This window comes from Octopus bimaculoides, chromosome 7, assembly GCF_001194135.2.
Source record: "Octopus bimaculoides isolate UCB-OBI-ISO-001 chromosome 7, ASM119413v2, whole genome shotgun sequence".
Lineage (NCBI taxonomy): Eukaryota > Metazoa > Mollusca > Cephalopoda > Octopoda > Octopodidae > Octopus > Octopus bimaculoides.
This window is the reverse complement of record NC_068987.1, coordinates 42115799-42128163: the sequence shown is the minus strand read 5'-3', so window position 1 is coordinate 42128163 and position 12365 is coordinate 42115799. Positions and strand designations below refer to the sequence as shown.

The 12365-nt window shown below is 36.9% G+C and overlaps 1 protein-coding gene across 4 annotated transcripts in view; it reads left to right on the top strand.

Moving 5' to 3' along the window:
• Positions 1-1596: 1596 nt before the first annotated feature.
• LOC106884301 (nucleoprotein TPR) overlaps positions 1597-12365 on the top strand; it is a 163596-nt gene continuing 152827 nt past the window's right edge. For all 4 annotated transcript variants that reach the window (XM_014935610.2, XM_014935611.2, XM_014935612.2 and 1 more), the window contains exons 1-6: positions 1597-1643; positions 2302-2394; positions 3225-3305; positions 5536-5623; positions 5920-5988; positions 6209-6274. In XM_014935610.2, coding sequence (XP_014791096.1) covers positions 1629-1643; positions 2302-2394; positions 3225-3305; positions 5536-5623; positions 5920-5988; positions 6209-6274 — 412 coding nt within the window. In that variant the 5' untranslated portion in view covers positions 1597-1628. The remainder of the gene's footprint in view (positions 1644-2301; positions 2395-3224; positions 3306-5535; positions 5624-5919; positions 5989-6208; positions 6275-12365) is intronic.

The following is a 12365-nucleotide window of genomic DNA, read 5'->3' as shown; positions in this document are numbered from 1 at the left end:
GTAAAGACGGGTGAAATGCTGCTAACCATTTTGCCCGGTGAGCTGACACTTCTGCCAACTTGCCACCTTAATAATAATGATGACAACAAGAATAATAATAATGACTAGCTGGACCTGTGAAAAATTCACTACGAAAATTTTAGAAAAATAAAAAATAAGTGGAAATTTTACTAGTGAGTGTGTTAAATTATAAGGCACTAAAAGAGAATGACTTTCCCCAGACAACAGAATATGCTTCAACACATGAACTCACATAAAGAATCTTGCAAACCAAAACCAAAAACGAAATAAAAAGTGTAAGCATCTGTAAATTGTGTGCTGGTGCCATGAGAAATGTTTCTATATTGTGACAGTTACAGAATATAGAAAGAAGTATTGAACTGTTAACTGTATAATCCAACCAAAATATCAGTTACACAAATGTAAACAATTACTATTTAGCCTTAATATACATTGTACATATTCAAAGAACCTTCTTGGTTTCACGGTATGGAATGTTCTTCCAGTATTCTTTTATTCTTTTAGTCATGTGTGAGGCTGAATCTCCCCGAGAACTACCTTATGGTATGCATGTGTGGAGTACTTAGCCACTTGCGCATTAATTTCACAAGCAGATTGTTCCATTGATCAGATAAACAGGAACCTTGTCATAACTGACAGTGTCATTTTTTAAAAAAGAGTGAAAAAAAAAGGAAATGTTCCATATCATCAGGCAAAAATGTTTCGTGTTTAGTATAGGCTATGAAAGTTAAGACAAAATAATTGCTATTCTATTGTGTCTTCGTCCTCGACTCCCGCTTAGTTTGATAACAACAGCCTGCACATGGGTGTTTATTTGGGGACTTGGCCTCTAGATCTTTGAGACCCATAAATGCTGCTGTTAGGACCAGATTAACACCCATAGTGACCCTAATGACTAAAAAGATTTTCCTGCCCCTATATAGGATCTTTTTTTCGTTTTCTTCTAACCACTTGAAGATTTATCTTGCTCCAGTCCATTCAGCTGGCCAAAATGAGTTGTAGCTGTAATTCAAAGGGGCCAGCCTTACCATATTCTGTGTGAGGCTCAATCTCCCTGAGAACTACGTTAATGATATGCTTGTCTGTGGAGTACTCAGCCACTTGCAAGTTAATTTTATCCTTGTGTGGTAATGAAAAATGAAAGGGACATCCAATATTTACTGTCTCTTTAGCTATGTATCAACTTCTCTTTCGATTTATATATCTACTGTCTCTCTCACTTCCTCTGTCCCTCCTCTCTCCCACTTTTAATTTAATGAGTATCTATGTAACTACTTGCAATGTGATAAACATTTAAAAACACAAAACGAATGCTGTCACCACTCATTGTCTCTTTCACTCTCCCGCTTTCTCTCTCACTCTCTCTCTTTCTCTCACTCTCTCTCTCTTTCTCTCACTCTCTATCTCCCTCACTCTTGCTTTCTCTCTTACTTCCTCTGTCCTCCTCTCTCTTGCTTTGCCACTCACTTCTTCCTTTGAAGTAAGTGACACACACCACAGGTACGTACAAAAAGAACAAGTTGGCATAATATTAATGATGTCTGTATTTGATTTTCTTTTTTTATTTGCAGACTGCACAGTTGCTCAAAGTTCAATCTGAGCTTGATATGAAAACTGATGAGGTAGATATTACTATTTGAGTGCCACTATATGTTTTTTGAATTATTGAAATTAATAAAAGGTTTTTTTTTTGTGAGAGTAAAGGACATATTGTGTAGTTCTTCAGTACCAACTGTAGTATGATGCAAGGTTTGAATATCAAGGATTTGTGAAGGCCGTAAAAGAAAATAAAGTGAGCAGGCTCTGTTGGATGTGTAATGTCAGTATATACGAATAATGGAGTATAAATGAAAGAAAAAACTGGGTTGAAGAGAATTTACATGTAGTGATGAAAAGAGATGGAATTGGTATGTGATGAGTATGGAGAATGATAATCAAATAAAGAAATTTGGGGTTTTCAAAGTGGATGGAACCTGTAGAAGAGGGAGACAAAGGGAGATTTGTGAAGACTGGCCTCAGGATGCTAAGCTCCACAGAGGAGATGACAAAAGGCGAAAATTATATAAACCTGTACACACACACACACACGTGTGCGTGTGTGTAGATAGATATGTGTGAATAGAGATAGCTATACAGAATGTGTGCATATAAAATCCTTTCTTAATTTCTGTTAATAATTTATAATCAAAAATGGAAATATTTATGTATTTGATAGTTGAAAGCATTTATCTGTTGCAAACATATGTGTCTAAAAAATTATTTTCTTATTTCTTGTGAAAGGCAATGTTATTGAAAGAAAATATTGAATCATTGAAGAGTGTAAACAATGAACAGAGAAAAAAGATTGAAGAGTTTAATGAAAAACTCAAAGATGTAAGTTTTATTCCATAATGTTTGAATATCTTCCTATTGTTTATTTTATATTGCATGAATAGAAATATCTTTATTAAGTGTAGGTTTGGCTGTGTGATTGTAAGTTCGGTCCCACTGTGTGGCACCTGCAACAAGCATATTATTATAGTCTTAGGCCAAACAAAACCTTGCGAATGGATTTGGTTGACAGAAACTGAAAGAAGCCTGTCATATATGTATGCATGTTTGTATCGCCTTGTCTTGACATGACTGGATAGTTATAAGCAAATGTCACCATAATATAAACAGTTTTTAGTTTCCTGTCTTCCATGGGAACATTTCTGGCTATGAGGAAATATTAACAGATGAGGGTTAGCAACTAGAAGGGTATGCAGCTATAAAAAGCCTGCCTCAAAAATTCCATCTTACAAGAAGCATTGTAATGTTAAGAACTGGCTCTAATTTCTATACAAAATCTGAACAGATAACTTCAAAAAGCAATTTTATTAATATCAAGCTTCCCATGGTAATATCTCTATGCATTTTATTTGAATAGCTTCTCATAGTTATATCTCCATTGTTTGAATAGTTTTCCAGTGTTCCTCATGAAAACTATTAATTTTGGAATTATTGCTCATGTAACATGTTAGTTATTTGTATGTGGTAGGAACTACATTTGCCAATTATATGTCTGTCTTTGGGAGGTTGAAGCAGATATCTCAGTTACTTGAGTGTCTGCCGAAGGTACATATGGTCTGTAGAAGGTTTGAAAAACTAGTGAGAAAATTTGTATTAAGTTAGTTTTGCTTAGACTATTTTGTTTTTGTTTAAATGTTGTTTTCTGTTTGAAGGCCCGTGATGATCAAATCAAAGCAGAATTCCAGTTTCAGCAAGAATTACAATCACAAACAAAGTTAGTAAATCTGTACAAGGTGAGAAATTTTACATTTTCCTTTGTTTTATTTTTTCCAGAAATAGTATTTTGATACCATTTGTGTACAAGTATAAACTAGATGAATTTTCAACATTCTTTATGTTGCATATGCACATCAGTGCATGTATTATTCTATCATGACTTGCATACAAAAAAGAGAGAGAATGTGGCATGTCTCTGTTTGAATCATACATGAGAGCTGACATTCCCAAATTTCATATGATGACTTCTTTCTAGGCCTACTTGAACATAAACATCTTATCCCTATCAAATCCTGAATTTTGCTTGTGCATTTGGATTATGAGTCTATACCAATACAGCAATTTCTCATGAATGTCTCCATCTTAATCATATTCTTGTACTCATTGTACTCATTTCTCTGCACTCAGTATACCTCTGTATTTCACTGTGTATATTATTGCACTTCTTATACAATCTTCTTTTCAATGTTATCAATCTCTGAACTTCATCAAAACATGTTGAATCCAAACCAACAGAGTTATTAACTCTACCTCAACACAAATCATGTTACCCAAGTGGCAGAATTTATCTACTTCTTGCGCCATGCTGACTAAGCACTTCATAAATCTTTGTATTAGATGCTCAGGTTTCTTTTTTATCTTGTTTATTTCTCCAAAATTTTATATTTTCCTCTTTACAATATATGCACAGACATGACTCAGTGGTTCAGAATTTTTCTTTGCAATCATGAAGCCCTGACTTCAGTTCCACATTATGGCATCATGGGCCTTGTATTAACTCTTACTTTGGATGCCCATTGGATGAACTGTACCCTGTCCCATTAATTTTACTATTAAGGCTATATAAGTCTATGGAATACTTAGCCATTTACACTATAAATCAATGACTAGGTGGTTCAGTTGATCAAACAATTTGAATACTTATCGTTGAAACCAATGGGTTGAGTCAGTACTGTGTATGTGTGCGCGCACACGCACTCTCACTCATGGTATTCAGAGAGAACATGACAGTCACCCTCATTATTGCTTTGACATCTGATTCAGTTCATGGGTTTGCATGTCAAACCCAACTACAAAAAAAAAAAAAAAAAAAAAAAAAAAAAAAAAAAAAAAAAAAAGCATCCAGTCCACACTGTAAAGTGATTGGCATTTGGAAGGGCATCCAGCTGTAAAAACCTTGCCAAAACTAACCTCACCTGTGCTTGTTCCACGGAAGGGCATCTAGTTGTAAAAACCCGGCCAAAACAGACACAGAAGTCTGGTGCAGGCTTCTGCCTGACTGGCTCCTGTCAAACCGTCCCACCCATGCCAGCATGGAAGATGGACATTAAATGATGATGATGAATTGGCTTTACTTTTCATTTTACTGGGATTGATGAGATGATGATGATAGTGGACTCTTATACTGAATTCAGTATAGGAATGTGTCCAGTTGTTAATTGGCTAGACAATCTGTCTGCAGAACTGGCGGGTTGAGTATTTCATGTACTCAACATAATTCTTGGGTAGGATATGTATGATAAGGCTGGACTTTTGAATTACAGGTACAATCCATCTGACAGGCTTCTACATAGTTTTCATCTATCCCTATTTACTTGCAAGACTTGGGTCAATCTGAGGCTGTGGTGAAAGTGTTTGCCCACAGTACTGTGTAGTAGTGGGGTTTGAGCCTTAGACCTAATACCTGTATCCTCATGATTGATGATATAAATACTAGAAAGTTATGATCATTTACAGAGGCAATGTTTACCCATGATATTTCTGTTATATCATCTGCAACTTCCAAATAAAGACCAAGTCAATAAGGGAGATTATTTAGAGTTGTACAACTTCATAGAAATAGCAACCAAATCTCCCTCAGTTCTAACCTGCTCCTAACTTAAAGTAAACAGATGGATACATTGAATAATGTATTCCTAAATAGAATAGTCACAGCTAGAGTGTCTTTGACAAATCTGACAAGTGTCTAAACAACCATGCCATCAGCAGCCTGGAATGGCAGCTGTACAGGGTTCCATGACCTGCTAAAAATTGACCTAATGCTGAACAACGCCATGTGAAAATGTAACATGTAAAATACTGGATCACTATTCTGAAAGTTAATCCAATGATTTCATTGGTTAATTTCCATACTTAATGCCTCTAAGTAGGCTGATCAGAATTTCCTGAATGAGATGTTAGGGAATTGATGTGTCATGTGGTAATTTCCATTTCCATTTGTTTTCTTTTTCTTTATTATTTAAATAGGGTTTATCTGAAGACTCTGAGAATAAGATTAAGGAACTGTCGCGTGCTGTATCTGAATTGCAGAATCTTTTAAGAGAAGCATCAGAAGGTAAAGAGAACTTTAATATTACTCTACGTATCAAAAATGGTTTTAAAATAACTTACATTCTGTGTTTGTGTGTATGCTTAAACAGTTTTGTAATTGTTAGGCTAGGGTGGATGAGCTTCACAATGGTATGTAAATTACTATCATATAAGCATAATTGATACTTCATGTTGTGCCCTTATATTAAAGTAATTGTAGTTTCAAAATTTATTTTCGGTTTTATTTTGGTAGATAATTATTTGACTTAAAGTTTTGTGGAATATTTTATTGCAAATAAAACAAAATATTTTTTTCTTTAGGCCGAAGCAAACTAGAAGCAATGAAGGATATGGAAAAAAGCAAGTTTTTACAGCAACTGGAAGAAAAAGGTAAAGTTCTGATCAGCTTCCATTTTCCTTTTATTTCCTTTTACATGTATTTACCTGTGACCTGCCCTAGTTGTCGTCAGTAGTCCAGAAATATTACTAAAGATGTTGAACTAACAAAATTAACTGCCGTATTTTGAATTTTAAATTATTTCTTTGTACCTTATGACTAATTATTTTTTCTCATTTTAACTTCAGTATCCTTTAATCTGTTGTTTTGCAGATAAAAAGACCAAAAATCTTGAAAATGAACTTCGTAATGCCAATGATCTTCTCTCAAAATCAAAACGTAAGTTGTCAAAATACCATTTTCTAAAACTTTACCAAATTTTTAGAATCTCTCATTTCTATATTTTTGTTGAATTAAACTACCTTTGTTTCAATTAATTTTTAAAATAATAAAGGAATTCGTAAAATAATTATCATTATCAATCTGGTGTTTGGAACATAAATAAACATGAAATTTTAGTAAAAGGTAGATTACTTTAAAACAAAAAGTTTATCTCATAGAACTAGGGATGCTATCAAAAGGGCTAAGCATAGCATCCTCTAATCATAAAGCGCACAGTATTAGTGTACATAAAATAATTTATTTAACCAACAGATTGTTGGATTGTGTTGTTGAATAAGTGTTATAATCTTACTTCTCTAAGTCTTTGTCTATTTGCCACAAAAATATATATGTTCGTAAGTATATAAATGAAGAAGTGTAAAAATGAGGGTAAGGCAAGAAAATAGGCAGAAAGATTGATGGATGTTAAGAGGCTAGAGAGATAAATCAATATCAAGTAGATCTAGAAAATATATATATATAGAGATCAATATAATGTAGAGATAGAATATACTGGGTTGTCCTGAAAGTTTATGTTGATTTTTAAGGGGAATTAAAAGATAAAACAAAATTATGCCATTAAATATTTATTCCACTAAATATGAACCATTTTGTTGCACAACCTTTCTCTATGTTTCCTCAACTTAAAGATTCCATCCTCCAAGAATTTCAGTGATTTCTTGGCAAAGAACTCATTTAGGTGGTTTTTATGTCCTCCAAAGAATTAAAATTTTTACTATTGAGATTATTTTGCAAGGACCTGAATAAATGAAAATCTGAAGGAGCAATATCTGGTGAATATGGTGGGTGGAGTAACACATCCCAGCCAAGCTGCAACAGTTTTTGACAGGTTGCCAAAGAAACCTGAGGACTGGCATTATCCTGATGGAAAACAACACCTTTCCTGTTCACCAATTCTGGGCGTTTTTCTTGAATTGCTGCCTTTAGATTGTTCAGTTGCAAGCAGTACATCTAAGAATTAATTGACTGGTTACTTGGCAGAAGTTCATAGTACAGGATTTCTTTCCAATCCCACCAGATGCAGAGCATGACTTTCTTAGGACGAAGACCTGCTTTTGAGGTGGCTAAAGGTGGTTCATGTCGCTTACCCCAGGATCTTTTTCGCTGAACATTGTTGTAAACCATCCATTTCTCAACACTCATCACAATTTGCTTCAAAAAGGGTGCATTTTCTTTGTGTTTATACAGCAAATCACAGCTAGAAATGCAATCCAAAAGATTCTTTTCACTCAAATTATGTGTACTCAAGCTTCACTAAGTGTCCAAGGATGGTGATTTAGATAAATTTAGTGTTTCTGCCAATTCCCATGTTGTGTAGTGTGGGTTATTCTCAATCAGTGTCTTGATCTGTTCGTCTTTTGAAGTGGTGGTGGGGTCTGCCTGAGTGTTCTTCATCAATAAGGCTACAATCACTAACTGTAAATTTAGCGAGCCACTTCCATACATAGGGATGCAAAATTGACACAAAGTAAGTAATTTTAAACTTTCTTTCTCGAGATAGTTTGAAGTGTGTGCTAAGTGGAAATGTAGGCATATTATGTGTCAATAAATTTGATGTTTTCTAATGTGTTGGAACATGAACAACTAAAAATAGGTATAAACTTTCTGGACAACCCAATATATAAATGCAGCATTATGACTAGGTGTTGAAGCAACCAATGAATTGCTCAAACGTAGATGTGATATATCTTGATTTTGCAAAGTCCTTTGATTAGGTTGATTCAGCATAGTTGGAAAACTGGGAGAGTGGTTACATGACTTCTTAAAAAACAAGCCAGGCAGTGGTAGCCAATGGAGACAGTAATGGAGAGTGGAGTGCCTCAGGGAACTGTCTTAGGAACACCGCTGTTTATGGTGGCTCTTTCAGACATGCCATCAATTACACAGACAGCCACATTTACTAGCTATGCTGACAACACAAAAGTAGCACAAGCAGTCAAGGAGCCTTCTACTGCTAATTTTCTACAGAAAGACCTAGATGCCATATATAAGTAGGATGAGGAAAACAGTATGCAATTTAATGCAGGTAAATTCTAAGCCTTCCACTACCAGCTAATTGATGCTCAGAAGCCACAACAATGATACTGTGGACCAAAAGGACTGGCAGTCCCAGAATCACATACAGTGATATGAACAATGATGCCTTGTTTCACATTCATATCACTAAAATGGTGGCAATGTACAAGCAAATGGCTGGCTGGATTCTGAGAACCTTCAAAACAAGGGGCCAGGAAACTAGGCTGGTTTTATGAAGGACATTTGTCCTCAGCCGTCTGGACTACTGCTTTCAACAGTGGTCACTCACCAGTGTCAAATAAATAGTGGAAGTTGAGGCAATTTAGCAGTGCTATACCAGGAAGATTGCATCGATGGAACAACTGAGCTACTGGGAGTCACTGAAAGGGCTATGACTCTACTCCTTGGAGTGAAGATGGGAGAGGTGTGCAGTGATATACACATGGATGATCCTGGATGAGTTCGCACCAAACTTTGGTACCAAGAGCTAATCTAATCCCAAACATGATGTCACTGCACTGTTCCAAAGGTCTCAGCTATCAAGTCTATAGTGGGGACCATATACTGCTGTAGCTGAGGATTCAAGGGCCCACAGCTATTTTATGCCTTATTAAAACATCTGATGGCTTTTCATGGAGTAGTGGTAGATATTTTCAAGAAACAACTTGGATCGCCTGTTGTTCAAGGTCCCAGATGACCCTATATCACAGCAAGAAACTCAAAAGAGAGCAGCTATGTCAAACTCCCTGCAAAAGCCAATCGCGTAAGTTAGGCTATTGAAAAGGTGATTTACATTGGCAGTGCTCTTGCATGGCCACAACCTTCGGACTGAAACATAAAAGAATATGTATATGTATATATTTATATGTGTGTGTGTGTGTGTGTGTGTGTCAGGTGAAGATTAGCAATGAATATGACGATGAATTCAGGGTACAAGTAGGTGTCCACTGAGGCTCAGTCCTCAGCCCCCTTTTGTTCACCAGGCAGTAACAGAGGAATTTAAGATGTGCTGCACCTGGGAACCCCTCTATACTGATGACCTTGTTCCTATAGCTGAATCACTACTGAAACTAGAGAGAAAATTTTGGATGTGGAAGCAAGGTCTAGAATCAGAGTTAATTTAACAAAAACCAAAGTATTAGTAAGTAGGAAAGGTGACAAATCACAAATAGCTTCAGGTGGATGACCCTGCTTGATCTGCAGAAAGGCATAGGTTGAAGCTCCATAAGCTGTACCCGGTGTAAGCTAATGACACGTAAGTGGTGCAACAATATCAGGAAGGTTAACAGGGAAACTATTTTTTTTGTGTGTGAAAAGTGCACAGGTACAATTAACACTAAAAACATACAGAAAATGAAATCCATCAAATGCCAGGGAGGAAAGCTGGAAGTAGTTGATAGCTTCTGTTATCTAGGTGAGCAAGTCAGTAGTAGAGGGGGATACTCTGAGAGTGTAGCTGCTAGAATAAGAGGCTGGGCAAAGTTAAGAGAGCTTCTGCCTCTGTTGGAAACAAAGGGCCTCTCCTTCAGAGTGAAAGGCACATTGTATGATACCTGTGTGAGAACAGCCAAGCTACTCTGCTGTGAAAACATGGGCTATGACTGCCAAGGACATGCATGGGCTTGAAAGAAATGAAGCTAGTATACTTCACTGAGTGTGCATGTATGACAGTGTAAGTGTCTTAAGAGAAAAGTTCGGCATAAGAGGCATCAGATGTATATAACACACGCATATATATACAATATACTCCTGCTTATTCACGGTTTGGCAATCGTAGTCCTGGTTATTCATGGAACTAATAATTACTCACGAAAAGCACCACATATTTGCGTAAACATAAATATTGTCCACGATTTTTTATGGCAATATATACTTTTGCACACTTATGATGGTTAAATTATAAATAACAATATACTGTATTTGCCAGTTTACTGGCTGCCCCATTGCAGCTGAAGGTCTCTCTGATTAGAAAAACTACGCATTACGTCGCTTGATTTTTTTAGACACAACTACACTGTATCTTATTTCTCTTATTCCTGCTTTCATTCAAAGCTTGCTGATTTGTATAGCGACTACTAGCCCTTTTTTAAAATTGTCACTACATTTGATCATGCACAATGTTTATTTCAACAACATAATTTTTAAGGTCATGAGCCAGTATAGCCTCATTCAAATTAGGTTACTTGCTGGTCCCCCCCTCTCTCTCTCTTATTATAGTATAGATGACTGTATCTAGTGGTAATACAAACTAAATTTTTCAAAACCACGATTATTTTTAATCTCTGCACAATCTCCCATTCGTGGTATTAAATACAATGATTTTTTTTTTGAGCTTTTTTTGGAAAAATTGTGTTAAGTAGCTGTCTCCAGTATTTTGTTGAGTGCTGTGTTTGTCATAGTCTGTTATTAAAGCCCTAAGATGCTGCCCAAATGCCCTGCACCTTCTAAGGCTTCTGGCAGTGAACCTAAGTGCCAGAAAAAGGTTATGACGCTCCATGTGAAGGCACAACTCTAGGATATGTTCCAGGAAGGTAAAAGTTATGTTGCAGTAGGTTGCTATTATGTTGTCAAAGAAAGCATCATGCACTACATAAAAAATAAGGTGGCGATCAGAATACGGTAGCAGTAAGTTTCTGTGAAAGTGCCAAAAAGATAACAAAGTGAGAAATAAGCACGTCGTCAGGATGGAATCTGCCATGGAATTGTGGATCAATGACTGCAACAAGAAAAACATCCTCTTGAGCAGTAACATCGTCCATGAGATGTTACTGTGCAAGCCATATGCCAGAAATATGTCCCAGAGCACAAGGCCAAAACAAATAGGAACAAGATTGCAAAGGAGAGGAAGATCCTCATGAGACAACAGACGAAAGTTGCAAATTGACTGAACCAGCACCCCAAAAGTAGCGAAAGGTCCCGCCTAAAAATGACACTGATGGAGATAGAAAAAAGGCTGCAGCAATCCTATGTGAGGGAGAGAGCAGACAAAGAAGCCTGGGTTATAAAAAACATTAAGTCAAACCCAAAGGCCTTCTTTCATTACGTGAAAGAAACAGCCTCAGTACGCTGCAAGATCAGACCCCTGTTGAACACCGCTCATTATTTGTGTTTTCATAGAGGTGGCTCCATTAGCCACTACTGCCTGACTTCTATCTTTCAGAAAGTCATGTAACCACTCTTCAAGTTTTCCAGCTATGCCAAGATCACTCAGTTTGTGACATATCACACCATGATCCACTTTGTCAAAAGCTTTTGCAAAATCAAAGTATATTATGTCCACATTTGAGTTGTTGAGTAACTGCCTCAACACCCAGTCATATTGTTTTAAGAGCTGGGTCAGGCAGCTCCTACCTAGGTCAAAAGCCATGTTGGGTATCACTTAGCAAAACTGAGGATTTTCTTCAAGGAATGCGATTAGCTTTCCTCTGACTATCCTTTCCATGACTTTGCTGATGTGTGAAGTCAGAAAGGTAGGCCTATAGTTTTTGGCATCTGCTCTGCTTCCCCCTTTATGGATTGGGCATATTATTCCCTCCTTCAGCTTGCTTGGCAGTCTGCCGTTTGCGAGAAAGCTCTGGAAGAGGATCTGGAGGGGTTTTGCCAGGGCATGCTTACACGATTTAAGGAGGGTTGCTGGGAAACCATCAGGACCAGCAGTTGAGTTTGTGTTGATGTATTCCATCGTAACTGTCTCTCTGGTTATAGGGGAGGTAGCAAAGAAATCCACTGGTTCGTTCACTTGTCTGTGCTCCAACGGAGTGGTGAAGACACTTTTGAATTGCTCATTCAGTACCTCACTGATGTTAGTTGGACTGTCTGTGAGGGAGCCATCCTTTTCGAAGAGGGGTCCGATCTTGCAGCGTACTGAGGCTGTTTCTTTCGCGTAATGAAAGAAGGCCTTTGGATTTGACTTAATGTTTTTTATAACCCAGGCTTCTTTGTCTGCTCTCTCCCTCACATAGGATTGTTGCAGCCTTTTTTCTATCTCCATCAGTGTCGTTTTTAGGCGGGA